Source organism: Phaeodactylum tricornutum, chromosome 5 (genome assembly GCF_000150955.2).
Source record: "Phaeodactylum tricornutum CCAP 1055/1 chromosome 5, whole genome shotgun sequence".
In the NCBI taxonomy this organism is placed as follows: Eukaryota; Bacillariophyta; class Bacillariophyceae; order Surirellales; family Neidiaceae; genus Phaeodactylum; species Phaeodactylum tricornutum.
Genome location: NC_011673.1, coordinates 253,555 through 280,681, shown reverse-complemented (window position 1 = coordinate 280,681; position 27,127 = coordinate 253,555). Strand labels below are relative to the sequence as shown.

General features: G+C 47.2%; 15 protein-coding genes across 15 annotated transcripts; 7 read left to right on the top strand and 8 right to left on the bottom strand.

Annotated features, from left to right (window-relative positions):
• Nucleotides 1–233: 233 nt before the first annotated feature.
• Nucleotides 234–1,305, bottom strand: PHATRDRAFT_34317 (dolichol phosphate glucosyltransferase; the record flags this gene model as incomplete). The annotated part of the gene is made up of 2 exons (XM_002178706.1): nucleotides 234–1,122; nucleotides 1,232–1,305. 2 exons carry the CDS (start codon nucleotides 1,303–1,305, stop codon nucleotides 234–236), a joined length of 963 nt encoding a protein of 320 aa, XP_002178742.1.
• Nucleotides 1,306–1,460: 155 nt separating this feature from the next.
• Nucleotides 1,461–2,366, top strand: PHATRDRAFT_44801 (predicted protein; the record flags this gene model as incomplete). The annotated part of the gene is made up of 1 exon (XM_002178931.1): nucleotides 1,461–2,366. The coding sequence occupies exon 1, from the start codon at nucleotides 1,647–1,649 to the stop codon at nucleotides 2,364–2,366; it is 720 nt and encodes a 239-aa protein (XP_002178967.1). The 5' UTR covers nucleotides 1,461–1,646.
• Nucleotides 2,367–2,474: 108 nt separating this feature from the next.
• On the bottom strand, nucleotides 2,475–3,862 carry PHATRDRAFT_44800 (predicted protein). Its single transcript, XM_002178705.1, has 2 exons — nucleotides 3,453–3,862; nucleotides 2,475–3,323 (listed from the first exon to the last, which is right to left on the bottom strand). The coding sequence occupies exons 1-2, from the start codon at nucleotides 3,783–3,785 to the stop codon at nucleotides 2,505–2,507; spliced, it is 1,152 nt and encodes a 383-aa protein (XP_002178741.1). The 5' UTR covers nucleotides 3,786–3,862; the 3' UTR covers nucleotides 2,475–2,504.
• An 876-nt stretch (nucleotides 3,863–4,738) lies between these two features.
• On the top strand, nucleotides 4,739–6,042 carry PHATRDRAFT_44799 (predicted protein; the record flags this gene model as incomplete). The annotated part of the gene is made up of 2 exons (XM_002178930.1): nucleotides 4,739–4,886; nucleotides 5,056–6,042. The coding sequence occupies 2 exons, from the start codon at nucleotides 4,739–4,741 to the stop codon at nucleotides 6,030–6,032; spliced, it is 1,125 nt and encodes a 374-aa protein (XP_002178966.1). The 3' UTR covers nucleotides 6,033–6,042.
• A 152-nt stretch (nucleotides 6,043–6,194) lies between these two features.
• On the top strand, nucleotides 6,195–7,742 carry PHATRDRAFT_44798 (predicted protein). The gene has a single exon (XM_002178929.1). The coding sequence runs from the start codon at nucleotides 6,280–6,282 to the stop codon at nucleotides 7,660–7,662; it is 1,383 nt and encodes a 460-aa protein (XP_002178965.1). The 5' UTR covers nucleotides 6,195–6,279; the 3' UTR covers nucleotides 7,663–7,742.
• Nucleotides 7,743–7,990: 248 nt separating this feature from the next.
• PHATRDRAFT_44797 (predicted protein) lies at nucleotides 7,991–9,152 on the top strand (the record flags this gene model as incomplete). Its single annotated transcript, XM_002178928.1, has 1 exon — nucleotides 7,991–9,152. Exon 1 carries the CDS (start codon nucleotides 8,094–8,096, stop codon nucleotides 9,150–9,152), a length of 1,059 nt encoding a protein of 352 aa, XP_002178964.1. The 5' UTR covers nucleotides 7,991–8,093.
• A 234-nt stretch (nucleotides 9,153–9,386) lies between these two features.
• Nucleotides 9,387–10,017, bottom strand: PHATRDRAFT_44796 (predicted protein). Its single transcript, XM_002178704.1, has one exon. The coding sequence runs from the start codon at nucleotides 9,924–9,926 to the stop codon at nucleotides 9,555–9,557; it is 372 nt and encodes a 123-aa protein (XP_002178740.1). The 5' UTR covers nucleotides 9,927–10,017; the 3' UTR covers nucleotides 9,387–9,554.
• A 538-nt stretch (nucleotides 10,018–10,555) lies between these two features.
• On the bottom strand, nucleotides 10,556–11,548 carry PHATRDRAFT_11273 (aldehyde reductase; the record flags this gene model as incomplete). Its single annotated transcript, XM_002178703.1, has 2 exons — nucleotides 10,556–10,758; nucleotides 10,834–11,548. Coding segments are annotated over 2 exons (918 nt in total), but the record flags the coding sequence as incomplete, so codon positions are not given.
• A 1,915-nt stretch (nucleotides 11,549–13,463) lies between these two features.
• On the bottom strand, nucleotides 13,464–16,743 carry PHATRDRAFT_44794 (predicted protein; the record flags this gene model as incomplete). Its single annotated transcript, XM_002178702.1, has 4 exons — nucleotides 14,903–16,743; nucleotides 14,086–14,696; nucleotides 13,576–14,002; nucleotides 13,464–13,514 (listed from the first exon to the last, which is right to left on the bottom strand). The coding sequence occupies exons 1-4, from the start codon at nucleotides 16,733–16,735 to the stop codon at nucleotides 13,464–13,466; spliced, it is 2,922 nt and encodes a 973-aa protein (XP_002178738.1). The 5' UTR covers nucleotides 16,736–16,743.
• A 408-nt stretch (nucleotides 16,744–17,151) lies between these two features.
• Nucleotides 17,152–18,376, top strand: PHATRDRAFT_44793 (predicted protein). The gene has a single exon (XM_002178927.1). The coding sequence runs from the start codon at nucleotides 17,201–17,203 to the stop codon at nucleotides 18,320–18,322; it is 1,122 nt and encodes a 373-aa protein (XP_002178963.1). The 5' UTR covers nucleotides 17,152–17,200; the 3' UTR covers nucleotides 18,323–18,376.
• A 1,189-nt stretch (nucleotides 18,377–19,565) lies between these two features.
• PHATRDRAFT_34307 (predicted protein) lies at nucleotides 19,566–20,719 on the top strand (the record flags this gene model as incomplete). The annotated part of the gene is made up of 2 exons (XM_002178926.1): nucleotides 19,566–19,654; nucleotides 19,774–20,719. The coding sequence occupies 2 exons, from the start codon at nucleotides 19,566–19,568 to the stop codon at nucleotides 20,717–20,719; spliced, it is 1,035 nt and encodes a 344-aa protein (XP_002178962.1).
• A 17-nt stretch (nucleotides 20,720–20,736) lies between these two features.
• PHATRDRAFT_44792 (predicted protein) lies at nucleotides 20,737–22,589 on the bottom strand (the record flags this gene model as incomplete). The annotated part of the gene is made up of 1 exon (XM_002178701.1): nucleotides 20,737–22,589. Exon 1 carries the CDS (start codon nucleotides 22,576–22,578, stop codon nucleotides 20,737–20,739), a length of 1,842 nt encoding a protein of 613 aa, XP_002178737.1. The 5' UTR covers nucleotides 22,579–22,589.
• A 349-nt stretch (nucleotides 22,590–22,938) lies between these two features.
• PHATRDRAFT_19314 (predicted protein) lies at nucleotides 22,939–23,615 on the top strand. Its single transcript, XM_002178925.1, has 2 exons — nucleotides 22,939–22,983; nucleotides 23,215–23,615. Exons 1-2 carry the CDS (start codon nucleotides 22,981–22,983, stop codon nucleotides 23,587–23,589), a joined length of 378 nt encoding a protein of 125 aa, XP_002178961.1. The 5' UTR covers nucleotides 22,939–22,980; the 3' UTR covers nucleotides 23,590–23,615.
• A 97-nt stretch (nucleotides 23,616–23,712) lies between these two features.
• PHATRDRAFT_44790 (predicted protein) lies at nucleotides 23,713–25,766 on the bottom strand. Its single transcript, XM_002178700.1, has one exon. The coding sequence runs from the start codon at nucleotides 25,700–25,702 to the stop codon at nucleotides 23,942–23,944; it is 1,761 nt and encodes a 586-aa protein (XP_002178736.1). The 5' UTR covers nucleotides 25,703–25,766; the 3' UTR covers nucleotides 23,713–23,941.
• A 442-nt stretch (nucleotides 25,767–26,208) lies between these two features.
• PHATRDRAFT_34303 (predicted protein) lies at nucleotides 26,209–26,967 on the bottom strand (the record flags this gene model as incomplete). Its single annotated transcript, XM_002178699.1, has 1 exon — nucleotides 26,209–26,967. The coding sequence occupies one exon, from the start codon at nucleotides 26,965–26,967 to the stop codon at nucleotides 26,209–26,211; it is 759 nt and encodes a 252-aa protein (XP_002178735.1).
• Nucleotides 26,968–27,127: the final 160 nt, after the last annotated feature.

Sequence of the window (27,127 nt, the reverse complement as noted above, 5' to 3'; positions counted from 1 at the left end):
GGCTCCCTTCCTTTTCTTGGGGCAAGAGTTGTTCCTGTAGTGCTGTGCAAAAAAACTTTATGCCTATTCTGAAGTAAGAAGTTCACGAGTTGGACTCCTTCCATCATGGTCCGAAATAAGGTGATAGTCTGATCAAAAGGTCTTCGCCGGCACAAACCACTACTTTCCCAATGTTTGAAGGCTTGTGAATTCAGGTACGGAGACTGCAGGCTACAAACCCTTTGAAAGTCTTATTATGGAATAGAAGAACCGCTGTCATTGCTCGGAACCTCCCAACCTTCTATTTTGTAGCCCCATCGTACTAGCAAAACTTCCCAGAACATCCTTACGACAACGGCAGGAATACCGCCGGGGGAAGCCACAAGTTTCGATCCATCCTTATCCTCCCATTGAATATTTCGCTCCGCGATGGGAATTTGAAGCTCACGTGCCCGATAAAGGACCTCCACATCGTGGCTCCACCCATTCACATTCAGATCCCGATAAAGAACGCTAGCCGCCGAGGACGTCATCAGTTTAAATCCACATTGACTATCCTTGACACGCAAGTCCCCCACGATTATTTTGACAACCGTCCGAAACCCCCAGCGAAAAATCAGACGTGAGGCGGACGCTGACTCATGGGTTCGATAGCCCGAAACGACGGCGGCTTGATCCCAATTAAGTACGGTACCTGACTTGTCCTTTTGCAACAACTCCACCAATGCTGTATACGCAGTAGGCAGCCCATTGATATCCGCGCTTCCGTCCGCATCGGCTGTTAAGATAAGACTTACTGGGTGCTTTCGCAAAATGTGCTGGATTCCGAACGATATGGCGGAACCTTTACCTTCATTGCTCGACAATGATACACACTCTACTGTGATTGTACTTTTGGATGATGCCATGTATCGTTTTAAGACGCGAATGGTTCCGTCGCGAGATCCATCGTCAACGACCAAGATGCTCGTTCGATCCTGCCACAGCTCCGACGTCTCGAGATATGACTGGTAGTCGATAAGAGTAGGCTCAATTCGTAACTCTTCGTTATACGCGGGAAGAAGAATCGTCAACCACGGCACTTGAGTCTTGGAGTCGATTTTTTGTGCTCCGGGATCATCAGACGAAGTGTCCGATCGAGTACTACTATAGCAAGTAAATGCACAGCCGGAAGGGGAGGAAACGTGGGACTTTGGAACTCTCGTTAGCGATTTACAGTTAAAAGACCTAACAGAGAGCGTCCGAAACGTACTCAGGTAGAAAAGGAAAGCATGGTGGATTCTTATCTTGTAAGGACACATGACCACATGGTAGGTTGTTAGTCATGAAGAGAAATCCAGTGGATGTTGTGCGCTGTTTTGAACTCCATCGCATACAAAAATCCGTGACGACATAAAATCTCTAATTTCAAACCGGTTTGCTTCGCGTGTCACAGTCAATTCCAAAATCAAACCGATGCTGACTGACTGCCAACGTAAACGCATTGACAGGGTGGAAAGGAGAAACCGAATTGAAAGACTTACAGTGAATATCATATCATACCCAAAGACCACGTTCGTGATCACCACCTTCCATCCTTTAACTGTAAACAAAAACTGACTGTGAAATTTACCAGGGAGCTGCATTTATCGACCAACTCCAATAGTATAAGGTCCGCAAAGAACAACATGTACACTGCCTTTGGAAGCTTGATATCTATTTCCTATCTAGCTCTTGTCACTCGATCATTCTCGCCTATTGCCAATCCGAGAGCGGTCGGCTCATCTGCAGTCTACTACCAGCATCAGACAGAAAAGATATCCATGGACCATGCTCATGCAAGAACGGAATGGGTCGTGCGCCCAGCCACCCTGGACGACGCCAACGCTACCGCGAGACTGTTAAAAGAGTCCTATTCGAGTCTTCTCATCAGAGACTATGACCCAGAGACTCTTGCCAAGGCGCTACCATTGATTACCAGTCCACGACCGGAACTGTTGACCTGCGGCACCTGGTATGTTGTTCAGCACCCAGCACACGGGCGAATCGTCGGCTGTGGCGGCTGGACGAAACGGACTCCGGCCCCAGAAACGAACGCGGCTGAAGATACTCAAGGTAACGAAGGCCAGTCAGCTGCTTACGAACGCACGCTTCCTCTTCCACACATTCGGCATTTTGCTACGGATCCTCTCTTTCTGCGACAGGGCGTAGCCCGCGCCGTATGGGACAGGATATGGCAGGATCTTTCCAACGATTTAGGCCCTGATGTTGTGGTGGAGGTTTTAAGTACGCTGACTGGCGAAGTCTTCTACAAATCATTGGGATTTTCATCAATCAACCGAACGGAAGTATCACTGGGACCAGATTGCCTCTTTCCTATTGTTGTGATGAGACGACATCCTATGTAACGCTAGCCTAATGAAAGCAATAAACATCTCGTTCCGAAAGAAGATCCTTTTCGGCTCATCCAGTGGCCAATCAGTGCGTATGTAACGTAAATGGAAAACATCGTCTTTGAGTGTTGTGCAAAATTAGTGATTAAAATCTTACAAATGTAGTTTAAGCTTTTGACATTCCGTTTCCAGGTATGCATTCCGGCAGATGCCTTGACTGTGGGCGGCTTCCAAGGCCGGCAATCCACCAAGCTCCCCAACGATTCGTGACTTGGTGTCACTGCAAGTCTGTACCAGCGCACACAAACATCGTGTCGCTTGACATGCGTCGTGGGGCCGGTCAGTAGCGTTTTCGACGTCGTCTAGAAGTGCGAGCAAGAATGTCGTCGAAGAAAGTTCAGGCTGCTGCTTTAGCACGTGCGCAAGCTCCCCCGAATCGTCAAGCGCTGAAAGACAATTTGCGAGCACGGCGAGTGCATGGCGGTGCATCACACGAAAGTGCTCTTCTTCCATTGAGGAAAGCCCCTGCATCGCAGTTCCAGGGCGCTCCATACGAGATGCTTCCACCAGGCAAATAAGAGTGGAAAGGAAATCGCCACAGAGAATGCAATGGGCTGCAAATGTCCGACACTTGGTAGCGTTGGTAATATGGACTAGGCTTTCCATAGCAAGTGCGTGGGAGTCGAAGCGACCTTCTTTCTTTAGGAGGGCTGATGCGCAGTCTATTCCTTCCTGGACACATTGTTTAGTCTCCTCTGGTGATTCTTGCGGTACGCAATCGGGGATGGAATAGTTGTAGCTCAATCGGCGTTCGGGTTCACCCTTTGCCGCGCGGAAGAGAGCCTTCACGGTTTGCTGATAGAAAAAGCAGCATCCCGAGACACGCTGGAGTTCTACAAGTACTTGCTTCTTGTGGGACCAAAGCCGAATCGTAAACACAACCTGGTTACTTGTTTCGGCAGTTGCGAGAGCCTGAATGCGAAACAAAGGAAAAGGGGTTTAATAAAAGGACGTGTACCGACAGGACCGAAATGCGAATTGGATCTAGTGGACGTCTTTTTGATTCGTGTAGAGCGTCTGTCCGTATATCCGGTAACATACCTCCTTGGTAGAAAATGTTGCTGCAATGGACTGCAGTCGCAAGCTATTGGCGATACGATTGGCAACTTCCTTCGCTCCTGCGTTGGAAACATACGTGTGCGTTCGCTCTAGCATATAGATTGCCGGAAGAGGATCGGTTACGGCAAGTTCCCAGCCAGTCGGGGACGGAGAAATAATTTCTTTCTTCTCCACGAATCGGGCAGAGGAGATAAGTTGCGCCTTTGGCGTTGCGATGGATCTCGCTAGTGGGACCATTGGCACCGGAGACATCATGGCTACACTCCTCATCTGAGGAATGTCTTCTACAATCTTTTCATCATGGTCGGTGCTCATTGTATCTGATTGTGTTGTTTTCTTTGTGTTGTGCTTTGCTGTGAAAGGAATAATCTGTAGCAGAGCCGATGTGCAGATGTGAAATTTGTTTTTGGTTCGTGTCCGTTTTCCCTTTGCTTTCGGACCATACTGCGTGCGCACAGCTATAGGCAAACTTTTGCACGAGCGAACCTGTACAAGATTTACCAACCAGAAAGGCCAGGCCGCAGCACAGCTACGACTGCTCCATGACTTCACGAACACGAACGAACAAGCGGTGATCCAGGCAATTCTTCTGTAACCAACCAATCATATTGTTTCCTTAAATTCCGCACGAACTACAATGAACCTCGTGAATGGAAATTCCATACGATTGAAATATTCTTTATAAATAAAAGCTCGAAACTTCGGATGTGTCAGAAGTCCCGGCGGTCCTGCTGTCCATAAACTGTTGTAAGTACAGACTCCATTTCTCCTAATATCACGAGCGGAGCTGATCCTGGAACGAAAATTTGTTCCTTGGTCCGGGAGACTGACACGTACGCTGGGACCGATGATGTTGGGTTTTGGCTTCCGTCACGAGCCAAGATATATATGTGACGTCAGTCCAAGATAACCTGGATATTCTCGACTATGGCAATTGGAAAACAAGCAAGCTGTTCCTTTCGGCTGATCGGTGCTGGCATACGCACCGGGAGTTTCGTACGACTCTGCCCAGCGTGCGGCCTTGGCTTGGTCGAAACATGCATATCCTCAGTCGAGTAGGAAAGAAGAACAGACGACCATGGCGTACAACTACCAGTAGGGAGGCCCTCGACCCTCCGTCCCCTTTTTACACCACGTTTTTTCTCTCTGTGAGTTGTTAGCCCATTTCTTCCCTGGCCATCGTCTCTTTCTCCTACGAACGCCAAAAGTTCTTTCTGTTTCCAAACGCCAACGTATCTTCATCTCGAAATAAAAGCCTTACCGCTAGAATGCCACCAGGCCGCAACGACGACAGCCATTCCGATCACCGTTCCGCTTCCACCAACACATCTTCGAGCAAGCTCCAAACAGATTGTGCCACCGAACACGGAAACTCCTTGCAGTGCATTCAGGATAATTTACACGACAAGAATGTATGTCAGCCCTTTTTCAAGGCTTACAAGGAATGTCGCGCCGAAGAAAACAGACGTCGGCTCGAAGCTAACGCGAAGAGGTTTTTCTGGCAGTAACATTCAGTCACAACCCTTCTCGGCAATATTACTTTGGAGTTGCGCTCTCGTGATTTGGTGTTCTACGACGCGCACAGTACAAGGCTTTGTTTCAATGAGGCAATCTATTGCCCCGTCTTTTCCCTCTGTACGACTGCATGATATTGACACCGGGCACGACGACAGTATTGTAGGAGCACGTTTCTTGCTTTCGTTTGATCTCGACGACACTCTTTTTCCAACGAGTCAGGTTGTGAACGAAGCCAACACAGTCATGATTGCAGCCATGAATGCCTTGGGGTACGCAATCTCGGTGGACGGGTTTTTGGAAACGACGCGGCGGATTCGAAAAAGACTGACCCAGCCCGTGACTTATACCGTCTTGCGCAAAATGGCGATCCGGGAGGTTATACAGTGTCAACTTTCTCAAGGCGATACGCGAGGGCCAATACTGATTGAGGAAAAAGCGATAGACGAATTATTCAACGTGTGGCTGGAGGAACGACACGCGGCAGCGGAACGCTATCTATTTCCAGACGTAATTCCTATGTTACAATCGGTTCGGGCACGTTTTCCAGGTGTCTGCATTGCCGCCATTACAAATGGTCGGGGCGATCCACTAGCAATGAAGGATACACTGGCCCCCTATTTTGAGTTTTGCGTTAGTGGAGAAGATAGCAACGTGTTTCCTGATCGCAAACCCCATTTAGGAATTTACGAAGCGGCGTTGGCACTCTACAATGCAACATTCCGGGATCAATCGTCAGAGGAGCTCTTGTGGTGTCACGTGGGCGATTGCTTGGCTAATGATGTGGGAGCCAGCGCCGGGTGTGGCGCCTTTGCAGTATGGTTTTGTCCGGACGATCAAACCATTGAATCTGCCGCTTCTCGTTTGAAGGACATACGGAGCATGCCGTCCTGGTCCACGGCATCCGCAGCTGATATAGTTGAAAGAGCGAAAATGGCCGAACATGCCAAGGAAAAGGTTGCCACTCGAATTCGTTCGCTATCGGAGCTCGACGAAACGTTGCTCAAATTCGTAGAACGTTCCCACTCTCTTGCTTCCGCTACGTAAAGAAAAAAAGGTTATCATCGATGCTTACGGTAGTGATTACATAACCCTTTTTTACTGTCCAATAGGGCTTTCGATTATACATATTTTTATATAAACAGTATGCAGGAAAAGCGATTGCGCATGGCGACCACCGCTCCACTTCGACTAGCAATTACGACAATCCCGACGTCTTGGGCACCGATTGCACTTGCGTCAGCAAAGGTGCAGGGTTCGGCATTCTAATGCCAGAGGTCTTACAAGCACAACTATGCCCTTTTTGGTCGCTGTGGGAGCAGCTTACGTAGCGTATAAGAGAAATGAGCTAGAGAAAGCTGCTCGTTTGGATCCGGACGTTACGGTAGCCGGAAAGGTAGCTTGCTCCTTGCTGGATGTTGAACGAGAGCTTTCTGTGTTTGAGCTGCCAATTGTTACCGTTACGTTCTTCGAGGGATCATACACAAACATAGTGAAATCTTTGAAAGCGAGAGTAGAAACGATTTTAAGTCTTAATCCTTGGCTCGGAGGCTTGTTGATTTTAGATCGTGACGATCAGTATAGGCTCAAGCTTTACTACGACCCGACTGGTTCCGATAGACCACCTGGGTACTTTCACGTTTACGAGCCGTTTATTATTCCTCTTTGTCGGGGTGGCACTCCTGAAACTCCCTACGAAGACTATGGGAAATTGATGGCCGCATTGGACGCTGTCGTTCAACCAAACGAACAACTCATTGGCAAAAACAAGCCGCTCTGGAAGGTGTCTATAATTCCTGATTCCGTAGCACCAAATGATCGTTTTGCTCTGGTGGTGTCTATGTCCCACATATGCGGTGACGCCTTCACATACTACAAGTTGCTGAACATGTTGGACGAAGATGCAAAGCTCGAGTCGCTGAATCCCATTCGCCCGGAAAATTTTCAAAAGGTCGTCGAAGAAACGTTCGGTAAGCTCGAAGCTAACTATTTGAGAGATGCTATCCGGCGTCCGCTTGTCAACTTTCATGAAAACACCGACGACCCAGTAGTGTACAAAATCTTCTTCGTTGACGAGGAATGGTTGCTTGATACAAAAGCGCGACGAAAGAGTGCATTTGACGCAGCTAGTCTCGCGACCGTGGTGTCCAAGAACTCGGTATTGTCGTCGTGGTTTTACAAATTGAATGGCGCTTCGATTGGACTGCTACTCGTAAATTTAAGAGGGCGTCTAGATGGTTGTGCGGTTGGAAATTGCGACGCCGGTAATTATATACATGCAATCCCTTACACTGCGAAAGACTACGTAAGCGCCAGTCTTATACAACATTCACTGGCAAGGTTGACTCGCCACGATGTCGGTAAGGCGAGTCCGCTGCCACAGTTTGGTTGGAACATGACATCGTCTGTCAGTGTGAGTTGGGAGCAATTTTTTCGCAAGGAAATTTCTTTGGGCGAGGGAGCCACCATGTCCTTACATCTCCCGGTCTATAATCTTGAAAGCTTGAAAGTACTTCCGGATCGCGTAAGTCTGATCAGTACGTTCACGGCGTGTCCATCTGGGACAAATGGCGCCAGACGCAGGCTCGGTGCGCTGGTTCTATGCCGAAAGTCTGTTGCGTCAAAGATTGGGAGAAGTCGTGCAGTTGAAGAACTGATTGCAGAAGCTCAAAGATGAGTTCTAAAAAGTGGATAAAAGTTTGGGCAAAAGGGGATCGCTAGAATAAATAGGATGATAGAGATTGTCGATTGACAATTAAATATGCTTCCAAGGCACAGCTAGCTAGGTCGTGTTGTCTTCTGCTATGTCGCTGACAGTGGGCCTTTCTCACTGTCAGTCTTTCGATCCACTTGTTTTCGGGGCATAAACGTTTCTCACACCTTCTGATTGGAACGTTAGAAAAGCACAGCAACCAGATTAGCAGCTTCTGTTACCTATGCCGAAATTGCTGCTCCAAAAAAGTAGAGCGTACGGAAATGGTCTCCCAATTCGGAGGTTTCCGTTGCGTTCACGCTGTTTCCTACTTTGCTGTCGATATCTGCAAAAGGAGGAACAAGAACGGATTACGGCAATAGAAAAGACTTCTCGTGCACTTTAAATTTGGACGAATGGTTGCAGCTCCAGTGGCACCGACCACAGCTGGAGCACCGTCGCCTGCTGCAGCTGCAACTCCTGTGGCTTCCGCGGCGAAAACAGCAACGAAAAAGAAGAAACCGGTTAAGGCGTCTGGTGCTGGTACGCAGGCGAAACCGAAAAAGCCGGCTCGAAAGCGAAAGCCTCCAACGAAATCGAGTGTCGCGTCGAATCAAACAATTTTGAATGATGCTCGAGCTGCTAGTCACGATCTAGCGTACCAGCGAGCACAAGCAGCAGCTCGCCGATCTGATCCCTTATGGTATCGTATTGAAGATGTGCTACCGGTAGTCCAAGAAGCCAGCACTATGGCGCCAAAGGCGGGAATACTGCCGGAGCAAGTTCAGGTTGTGGAAGCAGCGTTGGCCCATCACGGTATGACACGGGCAGATGTGACGCCGCAGGCCCTCGCTTGCCTTTTAGAACAGGCCAGACGCTTTGCACAGGAGTTAATTGCCGATGCGCAAGATTATGCGTATACCGTAAATCGTGCGGATGTTTCTCGGGCCGATTTGTTGCTCGCTTCCGAGATGAGAGCCGACCATCCTATTGCCACTTCGACGCAGCTGCCAAAGCTTAATTTAGTTTCCCAGCAGTTGAACAGAGTGCCCCTTCCGCCAATCCCATCGCATTGCTATTCCGGAATCCTACTACCGCCGAAGCAGCATCAGCTGACGGCGAGAACATACGATGTGGTGAGTGGAGCGCAAGTGTATCGCAGGATGACCCACAAGGCGCCGGAAGCGCCCAAAAAGAAGCAGTCCACGACGACCCAGCCAGGATATGGTGCGTCGCGAGGAAGACAGATTCCTGTCAAGCTCAAGGAACAGTCGGTGGCCGGGCCAACACCAATGGATACATCAGGAAGTGGAGAGGTTCCTACCAAAACAGCCACTTCACTCTCCGGTTTGGCGACTGCCACTCCCACACAAGCTACTCCGCTTGCACAAGCTGCTCCGCCTAATGCAATTGTCCAATCCCCTTCGGCTCCCAAAGAAACTTCACAAGAATCTCATATGGCACAAGAACCGTGACAGCACTACAATAGTAGCAACAATCGCTGCAAGTTCTAATGTTGCAGTGCGGACAAAATGAGACTGTAATTCGATAGGCGAAGCTTCACCAACAGTCCGGGACGTACTTTTCGACACGCAAGGAGGCATTATGATGAATCTAGATGAGCTTTCACGTTTTAGCAAATGATATATCAAGGCGAAACTGAACAGTGAAAGCCCTAGAAATGTCCATATCGTAAGTTGACCCCTGAGAAGCATGGCGAAGATTACTTGTGTAAACACGTTTTAAAAGCAAGTATAGCTTGAAAACTACGCGAGAACTTGAAAAATACATGTGAAAGCGTCCAAGGCAACTGCTGGAAGAAGCTACGTGTCCCCGGCATGGCCCATGTTATACCGCAGTGAATCGACGCAATAGACTTAACCACTTCGCACTCCGTATAAAAAACCTAGACTGAATCCTCCAGCCGAAGGAACTCGGTGGACCATAAGCTTCTTGAACTTTTGCCAGAAAATTTTGGCGTCGTCTGCGGTGAAGAATCCGTCCTTGTTCTGATCAATGGAGCTTACGACGCTGACCCGAATTTTCTCCCAGTCAACAACAATGTAGCCCATGGAAGCAGCAGTTTGGAGACCAACAAAGCCGATTCCCACTATTACAGCAAGCGCCTTGCCTACCTTCTGCAGGGCGATACCACTGCAGTAACCCATTACGGCCCCGAAGGTCATGTTGCCGAAAATCGGCTTTGCCTTTTCGATAATATCTTCGATGACGTCGTTCTTTTCCGTCATGGTCGTGATAAGTAGTCTGTCCTATATCGCAAGTTTACGCCCGAGAGAGAAATGAAACGGTTTGGATGGATCAAACGCAAACAGCCGAGAGGATCGTCACAACGAGTTCTTCGATAACAGAACCCTTTTGGTTTTTGGTATGTTTAGCTTGTGTGGAGACGCTAACAGGAAATTCTCGTTCCGTACCAATATTTGTGAATGATGATGTCATCACTATCATGCACCACGAGGATTGATTGCGTGGCACTCAGGACTGGTCCTGGCGCGACCGTTATCCAAAGGAATCTAGAGTTTGGCAATATCATTTTTCCCAAATGTAAACGTGATTTTGATGTTCGCTGTCAACTACAGTCGCAGCCATACTGCATCACAACCATTGAACGTATCGGGAAACTGCGGGATCAGCTTACTCTGAAGAAGAATCAGTTTTATACAGTGTCTTTACAATGCTACCCTTATCTAAAAGCGAGCAATTGAGATTTCCGGACCCCTTTTCCTCTGCGTATAGTATAAAGATTGCGAGGGGAGAGTTTTCTTCAATCTAGTCGCCACTTTTCGACACCATAGCCAACAAATTTTTCGCTAGTTCGCTTGAAACCTGCCCCTTCAAAACCAAATCCGAGAGAGTCGGCAGTTTGCTCCAGCAATGCTACTTCCGTATTGGTCAAACGCCATCCCATGGCTCCAATGTTGTCGAAGACTTGAGCGTTTGTTCGAGCTCCCGGGATCGGAATTGCCCCTTTGCAAATAATGTAATTCAGAGCCACCTGTGCGACCGATTTATTCCGTACTTTTGAAATTTGTTCCATTGCCATCAATAGTGGAGCAATGCCTCCAGTGGGAACATTGATACCATCGCCTTCGGCATAACGTTTCAGGTCTATCTCCTCGAGTTTCGTCTTCTTACTTTCAGCCAAGCTCAAAATAGGTGATTCCTTCAACGGAATTTTGGACAGATCATTTGAGGAATACTTTCCTGTCAAGAGACCCATAGCAAAAGGAAAGAAAGCAAGCACTTTGACTCCCATTTCGTTGCACTTGTCTAGAGTTTCTTGAGCACCGTTGTGGCGGCCCATTAAGGAAAAGGCAATCTGATTGGAAGCCAGCGGAACACCTCGTTTCGCCAGTGCCTCTTGACATCGCGTAACCAATGTTGGTCCGTAGTTGCATACACCCACGTTCTTTACGAGCCCACGGTGATAGCATTCCGCCAATCCATCCCAATAAATAGCATCCTTATTATCCTCCTTGCCGAAGAAGCGAAAAGGCTGCACAATATCTGGCATGTGCAGTTGGTATAGATCAATCTGCTCCACCCCCAAACGTTCCCGTGATTGTTCACAGGCTTCTACTACACTTTGCACGCTCGTTCTCCACGGTGACGGCGTGAATTTAGTCGCGATGACCGGTGTTATGCGTTCCGCTTTTTCCTTCGGAGGAATGCGGTCCAGAAGCATCCTGGTCATTTTCTCCGTTTCACCCCAACCCATACCCATGGCCGTCTTGTAGTGCGATCCATAGCGTTCGGCCGTATCGAAGAAAGCAGCATTGGATTCATAAGCAGTGGTCACGAGTTTCTGAAGCTCGATGTTCTCCAAATGCAAAACTAAGCAACGCAGCATAGGATGAGGGGAAGGGTAAGGTGAGAAAGTAGGTTCGTCTTTTCCTATCATGTGTGGTCCTCCCGTCTCCTTCAGACTCACGGTTGTTGCTAGACCAGGAAATAGTGCCAATGCCTATAGACGGCACTCGGAGATTTCCCAAACGTGTTGTGTCGGCGTCGCCAGAGTTCGGATCGTTTTCGGTCAGATCCTCGGAATGGCCAGACGCAAACTGTGAGTCAATTGTGCGGAGCGACATCCGGGGTGGGGCTGTAGCAGATCTTGGAGAGGACTTCCAGTGCGCAGTACTCAGAGATAACGGGTGTCGAGAAGGACTAATCGAAAAGGCCGAGACGCTCCTGTGAAAGAAAGTCCAAGCCCAGAGGACTAGCCAGAATGAGCCAAATACCTCTATTCTAGATGCTCCTGCATACATATTACAAAGAGACCCAAGGCAGCTGTGCGGATGACAAGCGTGATCGTGTATGTGTTGACTGCAGTTGATGGGAGCAGTCGGAACGATGGGAGAGGGTATGTACAAAAAAAGAAGTAACGAAGAGTGAAACAGAAGGAATGCGTCCATCACACTGATGTTTCGCAGAATTGAAATGATGCGTGTCGGCCTCGTCGCCCTCTTCGAAACAGCTCATTATAATATCGTCGGGTCCCGGGAGAAGACACGAACTCTGACGTCACCGAAGTCGCAAACGGGACAACTGTGATGGCCTGGACCGTCACTGACAGTAAGTCTGTGTCAGTGACTTCCCGACAGAAGTCCATTGCAAAGACACACCTTTACCTTGGCCTGCCTACTTTGGAGGATCTATTCCGCATCAACCTGTCGTTGTTAAATACGATAACGGGATACACAGGAGGCTGAACATGGCTGTACTTTACGACCTCGGAAAGCGGAGGTCGTAGACGCCTGCCACCCTATTTTTTACTTTTTTTCAAAAAACGATACTGTAATCTATCTGATCAGCGGCTTTCAAGACAGAAGGTCATGAGTATGGCCTTTATTCGCGCGGTGTATTGCGTCAGGCGTGTCCAGTCCATTATATAGGGATCTTCAAAAGCACCAGCATCAGGTCTGTATCACGTTGGCGGGCGCCCATACCGCTTGCTGGATATCAATAAGAAATGTGCCTATCTTCTGAATCGCCCCTCTCCCAACATAGGCTTGCAGGCGCTCGTCCAGCTCACTAGCAGCCATATCACCGATGCACTTAGTGCTTCCCAGCCGTCTTTGAGCGCCTAATTTTGGTGTGAGCCAAAGGAACGTATTGTCAGGGTTCGCCACATGCGTAGCGATTCAAACGAAGGACGTTCACTCGGCCAGATATTGATTGGTTTTGCCAACAAACGAAAGTTTTTCAAAGACGCTGCAAGCCCTGGATGCACCCAAATTCCAATGGGAGTCCATGCGAAAACTTGGGAAGGATATGGTTAAAACTTGGGAAGGATATGGTTGTGGCTGAAGAAGAAAATACGCATGCCTTTTACAGATGCAGCGTAAAAGCAAGGAGATCGTGCTCTGATTGATTTTCAAAAGCCATTCTCACCTCGTGAGTAAACAACAACAATATGTTCGCTACAGATCAGTGTTTGCTCTTACACATTTAGCTGAACGTTCTTTCCCTGAAGGAGCAAGTAGATAGCGAAAACAATCTACAAGCGAGATGGAAAATATACAGGGTCTGTTGCGGCAATGGGATGCATAGCTCGGCGACCAATCCGGTGCTGCAAATTACTCTGCCCAACATAGTTAGTGTAAGGCCAAAGGCCAAATCATATCCTGTCGAATACCACTAATTTAGTGTATTACTCTTGACTGTGACTTTAAGTTTTCGCGCATTTGCGATTTGTTGTGAATCCGATTCGGAATAATTCACCAAGTATTGTAGTACAGCTCCCCATGCCTCCTTTCGACGGCTTTTCAATACTTCCTCAGGAAGACTTTTTGAAATACTCCGACCTTCCTCCAGCTCTGCGACGCGCACAGAACGTGCTAAGTCTAACAATATAGCATCCTCATCCCGAGAACTTACCATACCGAGTTCGCGGAGCTTTTTGCGCATGGAAGCTGTATCAGAGCAGGCTTGTAGCTCAGGAATAAAGAAGCGAAGAGCAAGAGTGCATGTCTGTCCGTTGATACCAGCCTTCGTCGATAGCAGAGTGGTGACAAACTCTGCTGCGCTCGAGAGCCCACCTGATTTGAAGAACGCCAACAGTAGGCCATGTGACGTAGTTGGATCAGGAGAAATTCCCAAATTTTTCATTTCGGCAAAGATTGATAACGCAGCGTCCCATTCTTCACCTTGGATGTACGCAAGAATTAGTGCGTTGTAGCAAGCATCACCTGGACTTACGCCGTCATTGAACGAATTTGACTTCATACATTCCAATAGCGCACACGCTTCTTCAGCCTGGTTTGAAACGGCGTAGCAATGGATTGCAGTGCCATACAACTCATCACTGTTAAACATAAAGATATAATGGTGAGAGTGCTTTCGACGTTTACATAGGTGCCCTAAGCGTCTTGGTTTTCAGAAGCTTACCTCAATTTCATCCCAGATACCCGCATGTGTGACAACAGTCGAACCACGGCTGTTGTGTTTCCGGTTTTGGCATATCCTTTCAGGACCATACTATACAATGTACTATGGAGGGCCGGATCGACTGCATAACCAAGGTTGTCAATCTTTTTAAGGATAGATTCGCATTTGTCCATTTCGTCACAGCGAGCGCAAATTTCCATCGCCTTCGTCACATCTGCCGACGGCACGGAGTACCCGCGGAAACTATTCTTTCCCCTGTTTCGTTCATCCTCTGTCGGTGATAAGAGCAAGGAGCTAGCTGATGTGCCGTGTCGTATTTGCTCCCCGGAGCTCCTTCTAGAGGCCGAAGTGTGACGCTGCTTCAACACTTCGTGCTTCAAGACAGTTTGAATCAAATCGTGAGCCATTTTGGGATCAGGAATCTGCTGACTCAGATCCAATCCAATTCGGCGCAACCGAGCATCTGGAACGAAGTCGGTCCATTTAGACAGAAGAAATCGAAAAACATTTCCTAAAAGATTTCTCCTCTTCTCATTTTGATGCGATCCCCAGCATAAAGTGTGGACAAGCTTTGTCCAAACGTGAATGCTTGGTCGGTATATGGCCTCTTCCTGTAATAGATTTATAATGTGGCCAAGGAAAGCAGTACTATCGGTTGTCGTCCCCTTAGTGTTTCGATGAGGCCACTCTATTGCTGTCTTGAAAACTTCGTCGACATATTTATCCTTCGTACGCTTGTTTTCCTTTCAAATCAAAGGCACGTTAGCAAGCCTGACTGCAGCGAACTTCTACATGTTTTTTTTGGTAACACACTTACTTTTAAACAGGTTTGCAACACCTGCAAAGCCTCTTCGGTTGCATCTTCTGGTTTCAACATGCTGAGATAGGTGGAATACACACTGTTTGGAATTGGAAAAGATCTAGATTCGTCTGAGATTGCTTGTTGGAGGATCTCCTTAGTGAGATTCAAATCTGATCGCTGGCGGCAAAGTTCAAAGGCTGCAAGCAGTGCTCGGGGGGTAAATCGAGAAGTATCCATCATCTCCTTTATTAAATCCATTCCTGCAGCGTATGCTTGTAGTCTTCGACCAAAAGTCAAAATAAGAATTTCATATGTGAGACCGTCAGGAGTGCATGCACCTACACCCATTTCGCTCAGCTTCGTCACATGTCGATATAGACGCATGAGTAAACTAAAAGCATCGTCTGTGGAATGTGTTGGCGACAGTGCCAAATTTGCTAAAAGCAAATTGTATTCCAATGTAGACAACATCAAGTTTCCTAAGAGGACATCCTCAGTGATATCGTCAATCGAGTAGCTCTCTATCGACCCACGTAGATATTTGTCTTTTGCTTTAGCGCTGTCATCAATCGAATTGAATGAAATAGTATCATCTCGAAGATTCTCATTCGCATTATCGATGGCAGAATCTGCATCCTCATCATCTGATTCGACAAATTGGTCAAAGCGTTTCCATTCTCGGTCGCTAGTTGCGCGTAAAAGTGACACTGCAGCAAACAGCATTTCTTGCTGGGTAGATAGCAAATTTAATGATGGAGTCTCGTCGTCAGAAAATTTAGGAAACTGCTTCCCAGTCCCTTCATCATTGTTAATGATAGACCCAGTTTCGGGAAGGAGGGAAGCTTCCACTCGAGCATCTTGAGCGGCTACATTGGGGGAAACCGGCTTACTTGTAATATTCGCGCTAGCAACAAAAGGCTCATGCTGCTCAATACTCTTTCTTTTAGCTGGCTGTGAGCTTTCTGGAGACAAATTCCTCTTCTGTGGCCAGACATTCGAAACGCTTGTTCTACCAATCAACGAAGGCTTGACTGCCATCGAAGAGAGATTTCCGTCGTATTCATTTTCGTCTCGAAACGAAACAAGGGAGTCTAAAAAAGCGATCGTCTCCAAGTCGTACAAGCCATCAAAAGAGGCGTCGCTTTTGCTCAGAGCTTGATGAGAGAAGGAATTATCGCATTTCTCGTCTCCAGGTGGTTCCTTTTTTGTAAGAGGGACAAACGTTGTCGAGAGTGAAGGGTCCGGTAGTAAAGAAACCTGTGGAGACTCCTCTTCGTGTTCTGTTGCGTGAGTCAGAATCGAGCCAGTAGATTGAAATCTATCCATCGATTCTTCAGCTGGTTGATTCGTCGTCCCCAGCTTCCGTCGCTCCCGCCGCAAGAGAGACTCTCGCTCCTTGGTCCAATGTATTCGCAAGTGACTATTGTGAAGAGTTTCGTGAAACACAATGATCTCTTCAATTGACTTTGGTATCTGTTCTGTCATACTTTGGCTAGCTCTATTTTTTGCTCGAAATTTGAATTTGCTATTTTCGACGGCATCGGCACCTTGTTGAGGCAAATTGCCGAAACTAACACCGATCACGTCCTCTGCATTCGAGTGATGGCTATCCTCATGCAAGCCTAGTGATGCGTAAGAAGACGACTGATACGTTCTGAGAGTTCGCTGGGAAGATTTCGTAGCTTGAAAGTAGCCTTCCAGGATTCGGTTTTGACAGATCCGCGTGAGCGAGAAAGTAGCAAAGTTGAGGTTGCTAAGGTGGTTGGTACGAAAGCATGAGTCGTTACTTCTCCTTGTTAACAGAATAGAAAATTCCGAGCTTTTTCTTTTCAGCGATATGCGATGCATTATCCAAAACACGTGTCGCCTCTATGAAAACATTCGTTCTTGAATGCCGCAAAGGATTGGATGTGCTTCGTCCATTGTTGTTTCTTTGCTCGTGTTTTCGACCAAGAATTTTGATGGTCGTCCGGCAAGATGCCCAAACGTGAATGACTTTACGGGATACGTCTGTTCCTGCAGTATTGGCCTCCCGTTGATTGAGTTTTCCCTATATACACAACATTGGAAAGTCCTATACTGTCAATCCACAATGAGGAGTGACGTTCGGAAGCTAATAAAAACAAATGTCTCGGAAATATCATCCAAACCAAATGAATAGGGAAGACAGTGACAACCGTCGGAGCACTTCTTTCTGCTGACTCTAGAGCGCTAATTCTCATGTATGCGGCTTCCAAGTCGCTATCGAATTGTGTGACGCTTCACTTTATCGTATAAGCTTGGCGAGAAACGCAAATCTTTGGCTAAAAGACAATGAGTCTCCTTGCCGGGGATGATCATCGATTGCTCGCCGTTCGCGCCGTCGATTTGGTATCGGCAATGGCACCGTCTGATCTAGTTTTAGAAGCCTTTAGACAAGAGCATCCTAGCTTGAAAGAAGATTCATGTGCGGGCACAACTGTCGCTGTACAAGAAATCTTTGGCTCCATGGTAAACATTTTATACGAGGACGAAATGGGTCCCTCGAAGCGGTACCTACAGCGCCTTCTGCTCAAGTTTATTTCCGTCGTCGTCGGTGAGGATCGCACCGAATCAGAAGCCCTTATGCAGTTGCTCTTGAAGGGATTGAGCATCCGCAATTCCTTTCCCGACGCAAACGAATGCTGCCATGTTTCTTTTCGAATACAAAGATTGCGTCACGAAATACCCCTGCGCATTCGAATTTTCCCGCAACACAACGACGTGGCGTTACGAATGTGGGAAGCCGGCGCTGTCCTTTCAGAGTTCTTTGTCCAGTGTGGGGGACTTCTGGCAGGTCGCAAGGTCGTGGAGCTAGGTGCAGGAACTGCGGTGACTGGGCTCGTCGCTGCGGGCTGTTGCAAGGCTTCGCATGTCCACTGTACTGACTTTACCCAGGCTTCGCTTGACAATATGAAACATAATGTGGCAATCAACGAACCTTGGTTGCGACAGAAAAGACCGAAGGAGGAGCCGCAAAGTGTTATCTCGTCTGGATACCTCGAATGGGGAGAGTTTGGAAATGGCATTGACGAAAATCTGAATCCCGAAGCTGCTGTAAACCCGCTGCTGGTTCCTAGTGCGGACCACCTGATCCAAGGCGATACTCTTATTGCTGCTGATGTAGTGTACGACAAAGCAATTCTTAGTCCCTTGGTTCGAACAATTTGGTATTTCCTAACAGCGACTACCTCGAGCCCTCATGAAAAGACTGCGATCTTTGCTACGACAATACGAAATCAAAGCACATTCCAGCTGTTTCAAGAGCAACTTCATTCCCAAGGAATATCATCCCAGATTTTACTTTCCCGCAAAGAGTGTGGTAATTTACAGCTTGTATTCCCAATGAATTTCATTCAGCCTCGGAGTGACGTCGTGATATACTCCTTGCACCTGCAAAGGAAACCTACGAAGTGATGTACGTATACTATACATGTTGGGTAATCACTATAAATTATCAAAGACCCGTTCTCCATGTATCCTCTGCTATTGTTCTTCCAAATACCTGTCTTGACAGTGAGCTATTCACAGTAAATTGCATGGTTATTTCACAAAACTATATTTTACAGTTAATGCCCGAAAATGTTAACAGTATTGTTCTCACCGTGTCCTGATTCTTGCGCTACTATTTTCAGCTTTTAACTGTCATCTCGTAAGGTTCATTTTGATCTTCCAGCAATGCAATAGTTTTATCAAGCGTGTACCACACAGGCTTCTATGTCGCTCGATTTTTGTGGACGTTCTGCAAGACTACGATGCGTTTCGTGCTTTGTGTGATCAAAGAACGAACAACTAGAAAGTCGATGTAGCCCATAATTTGAGAGGTCCAAGGGAAAAGGCATGGCGTCGTTGCTTGTTCTCCTGGGGGCAATTCATTTTCTCCCTGGACCCTCCCTGAGTATATGGTGTTGTGATGACCACCTGCTATTTTGTTGGCCTGCCATTGGTAGGTTGAATTTGATAAAGAGCTCGTCTTTCTGCATTTGACTTTCCTGCAAGCTTGATACTCAAAGCAGTCGCCTTCGCGAGGCTGTGCTTGTGCTCCTTATTCATCAACCCAAGATGTGCACTAGAGAGGAAATCGTGGGGAGATTCATCTTCCTTCGATGTGAGTTTGCTCAATTCTGTAAATAGATCGTGATCAAGCTAATCTCCGACCATTGCCTGGTTTTGAATCTAGCTGTAAAGCGTGTCCTGTTGGAATAGTTGTTTCGTTTTGCTGTTAATTTTGATCGCTTTGAGAGAGGTGGAGGTAATTGGAGAGAAAAGCTGTTGCGTCCGAGCTACCGCCTCGATCACAAGACCCACGTCATCTTGGGATTAAGTTTGTGAATGAAGTGACCAATCAGCGTAAAAATAGATTCAACCGGTATTCACATTCATAGATCAAAGCACAAAACCATCTGACATATATCCCTGCGCTGCGTCAGACAATGAGAATGATGTGGGGATGCCGATGATGCAAACCCAGTGTGTTGGTTTTGTTTTCTTCGTTCTCGGTATCGAAGGCTGGCGCAAGATGGAGAGTCAGTGTAACGGAACTAAAAACATAGAAAAGAGAGTACGAATTCAATTGTATCATTAAATAGAGTTGAAGGTGGAGAGTGATGGTATAGTTTGTAAATCTCGCTGGTACTTGTTGTTGTGACAGAGAAATACGATGGAAACGCTGGATCAACTAGCAACGCGATTGAAAAGCACACGGACGAACACATCGGGTCTCACAATTCTCATTACGGGAGCCACAAGGTACGTGAACGGTCAGTCGACACACCTACGTGCCGCTTGCTCAAGCTTGTACTGACGGATCTTTGCTGCCTTTTTCCTTAAAGTGGTATCGGTATCTACGCTGCGAAACTCCTTGCTAGGATTAACCCATTAAATCGCATTATCCTCGTCGGCCGGACTCAAGCAAAAGCCGACATTGCACGGAACGAAGTAATCACCGTATTACCCAAAGATGAAGGCCACGAAGAAAATGTTATAGCCCTTGCATGCGATCACTGCTCATTGAACAGTGTCAAACCATTTGAAGCTGAATTGCGCGCCAAGCTGAAAGAAACATATCGGGTGGAAAAGTGGGCCATGAATGGCATCGATGTACTCTGTCTGAATGCTGCGGTGCTGGTACCACAGGGTTCAGAACCTGAATTTACCGTCGACAACCTGGAAGTTACGTTCCAGACAAACTATTTGACGCCATTTCTAGTTGGGAACTGTGTTCTTGATTTGCTGAACCCTGGAGGTCGCGTTGTCGTGGCAACCAGCGGTCTTCATGTTGGGCAGACTCTAAACTTTGATGGGATGATTGATGACGAAAGCGGAAGCGCAAAAAAGGAGTTCAGTATGATTGACGACAGTGAGTTTCACTTCAAGCAATGTTACACATTATCTAAGGTCTGCAACGTTGCCTATTGTCTCGAGTTGAACCGCATTTTGCAACCCAGAGGTATAGTGGCGAACTGTTTTTCGCCCGGACTCATGACCACGTCGGGTCTCTTTCGCCACCAATGTTATTCGGGCGACTCAGGCACGTTTGTACAAAATAAACATGTGCTCATGAAAGAGAAAACCGTCGAATGGGGTGCCGGTGCGTTAGTATTCATGGTACTGGCCGATATGTCGGGCAGGCGAGGTGGTGAATTTTGGAGGGATTCCAATTCTACAAAAGGTGCAAAAGCTATATACGGAAAAGAATTTTGCCCCTGTGCCATTTCTGAAGAGTCTATCAGCCAAGAGAAGCGAACGCAACTCTGGAGGCTATCGTGTGAACTAGCCGGCATTCCTTGTGATCACAATCAAATTGAGTATTAATCAGAAAAACTTTTAAACTAGCCAACGAATCTAGATAGAGCCGCAGCTGCAATCAATTCACGCTTGTGCTTTTGTACGCACTCGGAACTACAATAGGAGTAGTCGAGACGTTTGAGCATTTGGCTTCTGCGACGACCGGAACAGACCGTCTGACAAAAGTCACACACGTTGGTTGCGGAGCTAGCCTTCGACTCCAGACCATCCCGTATCCGTTTGGCTTCTTTCTCCTCTTGCAATCGAATTTCTTCTTCTTCCTTATGTTTGGCGAACGCTTCTGTCTCAACGCGTTCTTTGGCTTTCTTTTCTTTTTGTTTGATTTTCTTTTTTCGTCGTTTCTCGGCCTCTTTTTCCTTTCGTAATTTCAAGTCCGACTCGGCGAGCGGCGGGCCTACCTTTGCGTCATCATCCCAGGCACAAAATGATTCGCCCAGTCTTGCACGGGCCATGCGAAAGGCATCACGGACTTTGTCTTGAGAAGCCAAGAAGTACGGGGGTCTATGCCGTATGTCGACCAAGCCTGGATTAGCTTTTCCTTCTATTAGCAAGACCGTTATGCACTCAGCAGCAGAATGAGCCGCCACATTGTCAGAAAGGGTCGAATCTGCCGCATAGTGCAATGGCGTCATCAAATCTGGACCGGCTAATAGATTTATGTCCGTGCAGTCATCCGCAAGCAGATCTTTCAGAACCTGTGCACATCCAGTCTTGGCCGCTACATGTAGCGCCGTCAATGGTATCGCTAAATCGTCATCTTCCTTTCCCTCCGAAGAATCGGGGCAACTTGTGTTGGCTGGCGTGGTCTCTTTCTTCTCTGCTCCTTCTACCTCAACATACATCTTCGGTTTCAAAACTGGCTCATTTACTTCTCTTACCTGAACCGTCAATAGACTTTCGTAAATCAAGGAAACATTTTCGAACGTTGGTCGGCCCAAATCGAGCGGTACTCGCCGTACACGAGCATCATCACGGGACAGGACGACTTCCACACTGTCGAACAAGCTCTTTCTCATTGTCTTAGGACATGATACCATCACCAATGCGGCATTGTCGAAGTGCACCTTCCACTCCTTGACTGTGGCCGACATGTCTTCTCGGAGGGATTGTTCACCAGCGCGTCGCAGCTGCGATCCCATAGACTTTGCCCTGCGCTGGGAGTCTTGCGACGATTGCGCCTTTCCTTGACCTTTGCGAACAGTGTACCGCGTCAAGACACGATGTGCAAGACAATCTCGACCTTGAAAGACGGCACCGGCGAAACGTCCCGATCGTAGAAAGAGAACGACTATCGTCTTTCGCTTCGCAGCCAAATCTGAAGCGAGCTTCAAATACAATTGGCAAGCTTTCAGAGCGTTGTTGCTTTGAAACTCTTCCTTGGGAAGCAAGGCCGCTGGTAGACTTAGAACCGTATACTTTGGATCAATGATGGGAAAGAGAAACTTATTCAACGATTCAACATGCTTTCGTACCAAATTCGTACGTTGCCGATCATCGGTGATTGTTTTCTTCCTGTGCGTGAAACGCCTTTCGGAAGAGAGTTCCGTACTGGTCGCCGAAGTGGAACAGTGCGCATCGGGGTCTCCTATATTATTGCCTTTCGCATCGCCACTAGATTCGTCTTCAGAAGAGCACGACGATCTTGATTCATCCTCGTCTACAAGTTCATCCTCCGAGTCATCCGCATACCTGCTCAGGTAAGTCGAGGCGTAGCCTTCTATTGTTCGCTGATTGACGGAGACATTCTTCTGTATAAGCTCAAGTGCTTGCTTAAGCCACGACAAAGTCTTCTCGGAATACAGCTGGTCTGTTTCAATGATTTTTCCGCTCGATAAAGAAGCCATTGCATAATACGTCGCAATCATTCGTATTCCTGATGGGTTTGTTTCTTATTCTCGCTACGGAGCGGCCCTCGGTCCATCAATCCATGCTCCCGGACGAAACGTGAACTGGTCACGTTTGCATTTTGTCGGATCAGATGCGACATACGACTGTCTGGGGATATTGATGACGTCCCAGCATTCCTGTCGATTCCGCAAACGAGAGGAAATCTAGCGTTAGCAATATTCCATGTCGAGAGTTTAGCAGTATCCCATATTGGTGTTTGTACTTCTCTTGACTAATTCGACCAAGTTACCTTGTTTCGCTTTACTAAACTTGGAGCTGTCGAATTGCGCCTCATGCTATCACGGAGGTTGAACGAAGTGGGTTCATGTTCCCTTCAACAGCCTATTGTTGTAGCTGCCTCGACCGAGACCTGAAGTAAAATGGTACGGATTCGTATGGACGATGACTGTAGAGTGTCTTAGAGAAGAATAAATAGATTTGGAACTCTGCTGGAGGCAAAACGCACCAGTAATGGCCCAGGAAGTTTCATCTTCCCAGAGCTAGTGCACCACGAACCACTTACTGTGTATATCTGAGTTCCTCTCATGCGGCCGAGAAAGTGCTGGTACAAAACTCTGATAGTCGTTTCCTGACTCTTCTATTCTCGTTTACAGGGTGTCCGAACTAAGACCGTAAAGAAGTCCGCTCGGACGATCGTGGAGAAGTACTATCCCCGCCTGACCGTGGACTTCCACACCAACAAGCGTATCATTGATGATGTAGCTATTCTGCCTTCCAAGCGCATGCGCAACAAGATCGCTGGATACACAACGCATCTGATGCGCCGTATTGCCAAGGGACCCGTCCGTGGTATTTCGCTGAAGCTACAGGAGGAAGAACGTGAACGACGATTGGACTTCGTTCCGGAAGTTTCCGCCTTGGAACAAGAGACTATTCAAATTGATCCGGACACACGAGACTTGCTCGAAAGTCTGGGATACGGAAAGCTGAATGGTGTTGCCGTCAACCAAGCACACACCCGTGACTAAAGCATTAGCAATTATCTTGCATTTTCGCTTCGTTTACAGTTAGACGTGTATTTAGGCAGCCTTCCTCTCGTATGATACCGTTCCTGCAATTGTGCTCAGACTTAGCAGTGAGCTGATATCTTTGACTTGGTAAATCATGTTCTAGATTAATCTACTTGACCTTCAAGAGAGATTGATTCCATGGACTTGTTTGAAAGAGCAGCTTCTGTCCCAGTGCACATTGTTTTCATCGATGTTCATGAGCGGGTTGCGACTCACTGTCAAACTTAAAAGAAATTCGGATTCAAGCACGGCCACAAAAAACTCGAGCTGCCAAGCATATCAGATTTCAGGATTCATTATTGAAGGCCTTTTATTCACATTTTATGGCGTCGTCTATATAACATGGACGCGCAAACAAAACCATTTCCTCAAGACTGATTTCCATCCCGCCAGCAATCATGAAATGTCGATAGTTTGGCGCGAGAAAGTCACTTCCCAGCGTCCAGTTACCAAATCGAGCCCCGTTGATGTGATCGGGAAAGCGCGCAACTTCTTGAAGCCCCAAAAGATGCAGCGGAGCACTAATGTCCCGGACAAAGGACGAGAAAGTCACGACAAAATCAGGAGTACCATTTCGAGTAGCATTGGCGGTACAAAGATTTTCATCATTCAGGCAAGGAAAATATGCTTTGTCAACAAAGGCTGCAGGATTGTCTACAAACTCTTCTGTCTCGCAGACACGGTTGAGACCTGCCCGGCAGTCTGGAGAACAGTCCAATGACCAAGTGCGGAATTGAAATGGTGGTACGTGAAGGCTGCTATGAAGTGGAGTCGAATGACAGGCCCCAGTCAGGTAATGGATCGAAACATCAGTCGTTTCCTGGCTTTTGCGTACGAGTTCAACTATCTTTTGATTCACGAGAATCGGGCCACTCTGGTGGAACATCCCAAGGTACACGAGAGTGATTAGGTTTGCACCAACAAATGTCAAGCGAAGAAATCTAGCCCGCCAGGTCGATCCTGAAAGTAGGGCTTGGACATGGGAGCCAACCAGTAGACAAAAGAGAGGAAGAACGGGAAGAATGTAGCGAAATTCCTTGTGGTCATTGAATGACATAATCCCGACATAGCTCAAAACGATAATCCATAAGTTTTGCTTTCCGTACGAGGATCGTCCATTGGTAAGTTCCCAAAAGTCAAAACAAAGAAAAGGCAGAAGTAAACCCGCAAGCGCGGGAACTCCAATGGTAAAATACCAGTGCATGGGATGTGAACCATAGAGGCTGGCGTAGTCGAGAACAACGTTGAAATGAAAATTCCCCAGAAAAGGGAGCGTCCAAAAACCAAAGAAGTAACGATCGACAAGCATTCCGAAGCTCAAGCCAGCCAATCCGAAGAAAGCGCAAGGTACCAGTAGATAGCAAACTCTTTTCAACAAGGTAAGGTGCCTCAACGCTAATAAAACACCCATTGGTATAAATGCGGCTATCGAAGTGAAGCGTATACCAACACCAAATCCTCCAATTAGAAATGCCATGCAGCTGCGTAAAAGAGCGTACCTCGCCGAGCGATTACCAATCAATTCCGGAGCGACCAGAGCAATCGCCAGAATAACAGACTCAGCTTCTTGGTTATTGGCGAAAGTCCTGACAAGCGTGTATCCATTGAACCAAGAGCAGAGACTACAGAAGAGGCACCATGCAGCAACACCGCTCTGGTTGGAACCTTTTATTGGTTCCAGCCAACCAGCGGCGTAATACACCGCCATATCAATTGGTGCTGCAACCGTTACAGCAAATAAAACCATTGGTCCTCGCGAAATGAGCCAGTAAGAATCCATCCCCGACGCTTTCAGAATAAAAAAGTAAATATACGTCGGCAGCACTGATAGATATGCTCGCGCTGGACCTTGCATACTGCGATCAAGAAAGTTTATTGCCGACTCTGGAGCACGTCTTTTCCATTCCCAAGTAAGGCCAGGGCAAAGGGATTTGACATTGTATACTCTGCAGTAAGCTGGCTCCATAATCTGCCAGAATTCATCTGGGTCGAAGTAAGAGTTCACAAGAAAAGTATTCGCGATGCGAAAAGCGCAAAGCAGAATAAACGTTTTCCAGTTCCAAATAGGCATGGTTCTGACGCCATCCGAACAAAGACGACTTTTCTCGCTCGCAGGGCGTTGTCTTTGCGGCCAGTACAATGCTTTGCTTATCAATGACTTTCATATCGACACGTTCGGTTACTGTTAACAAAAACTTTTTATGGCTCCGTTTGGCGCGTCTCGGCTGCCTAACCCTCAGCCCTAAATGGTCACAGCGAATACGGACAGTACGTTATGCTATTGAAACTTCCAAACTAAGTAATTGCTAATGTAAGTAAGAGTCAAGTATTTCATTCGGAACACTACACAATCTAAATGCAGAAAAAAACAATCTTCAGATTCCGTAATCATATTAGCAAGTTCATGTTGGGGTTTCAGAAACAATTAATGTATAAGAGCTCGAATTCTGTGCTTGCAGTTGATGGGGGAAAACGGATTGACTTGCATCCGTTGGGGCAGCTTGGCATGTCTAATCACTAATTCCGCAAAACAACCTGCACTTGTTCTTCACTGTCGAATAGTACGGGTGCTAACTGCTACTGAGATTTTTTCGCTATGCCAACAAAAACTTCAGAACCCGCAAACACACAAATTTCTGTCGATTGGGTTTCCAACCTTGCCATTTTGTGAAGCTGTCGAGCTTTTTCTTCGCTCATAGCATTGGGATGTCTAGCTGCTGTCTTTGGCCAGTCTGAATGGCAGAGGATACCGCCCACTTTCAACATCTTCCCTAGCTCGTGCATCGTTGCTTCGATATCGCCTTCTGGAACAAAGGTGAACACGGAACTAGCAACTATCAAATCTACAGTTTCTGCTAACCCTTCGAAACGAGTTTTTTTTCCCCGGGCTTCGTTCTTGATGTTTGCCAACATAACACATTCGGCTTCTACGTTTTGTAGTTCGAAGTCACGCACCTTGTCCTGGAGTATATCAATCATCTTTGCTGAGGCGTCGAGGGCTACTATTTTTGTACAATCTAGGCTCATCTTATGTGCAAGCAAGCCCGTACCACAGCCAAAATCAACTACAATAGGTTTCTTGGATGGATCGATACCGGTTTTGTTCCAGATTAAGTTGTAGAATCCAGATGCGTATTCCTTAGCCAGGTCATCCCACTCACCGGCCATGCCGTCCCATTCTTGATTTACTTTTTCTTGAGGGGTAAGTTGCTGATCGCTGAACAATCCGCGGTTTCCTGGGACAAATGCCATGAGCGATATTGTGTTGTCGACACAGAGGCGAGCTTCGCGTCGCAATCGAAGACTCGTAGAGACGCTTTTCAAAGTATTTGGCATTCGAAAGCTGTGAAATGGTGCAAGATTTTTGCGGTCAAAATCGAGGACCCAATCCGATATATAAATATAATGTCTCACTATTAATCAATACAAAAAGTGAGGAAACCGAAATCGGTTTGTGGAACCAAAGATCTAATCGGCCAGAACGTGCGCCTTGCAT

Coding starts and splice junctions, on each gene's coding strand:
- PHATRDRAFT_44796 (XM_002178704.1), bottom strand. CDS start 9,926: ATGACGGAAAAGAACGACGTCATCGAAGATATTATCGAAAAGGCAAAG.
- PHATRDRAFT_44790 (XM_002178700.1), bottom strand. CDS start 25,702: ATGCCTATTTGGAACTGGAAAACGTTTATTCTGCTTTGCGCTTTTCGC.
- PHATRDRAFT_44798 (XM_002178929.1), top strand. CDS start 6,280: ATGCCCTTTTTGGTCGCTGTGGGAGCAGCTTACGTAGCGTATAAGAGA.
- PHATRDRAFT_44800 (XM_002178705.1), bottom strand. CDS start 3,785: ATGAGCACCGACCATGATGAAAAGATTGTAGAAGACATTCCTCAGATG. Junction 3,324..3,452: donor CAACATTTTCTACCAAGGAG/GTATGTTACCGG, acceptor TTTCGCATTCAG/GCTCTCGCAACTGCCGAAAC.
- PHATRDRAFT_44793 (XM_002178927.1), top strand. CDS start 17,201: ATGAGTCTCCTTGCCGGGGATGATCATCGATTGCTCGCCGTTCGCGCC.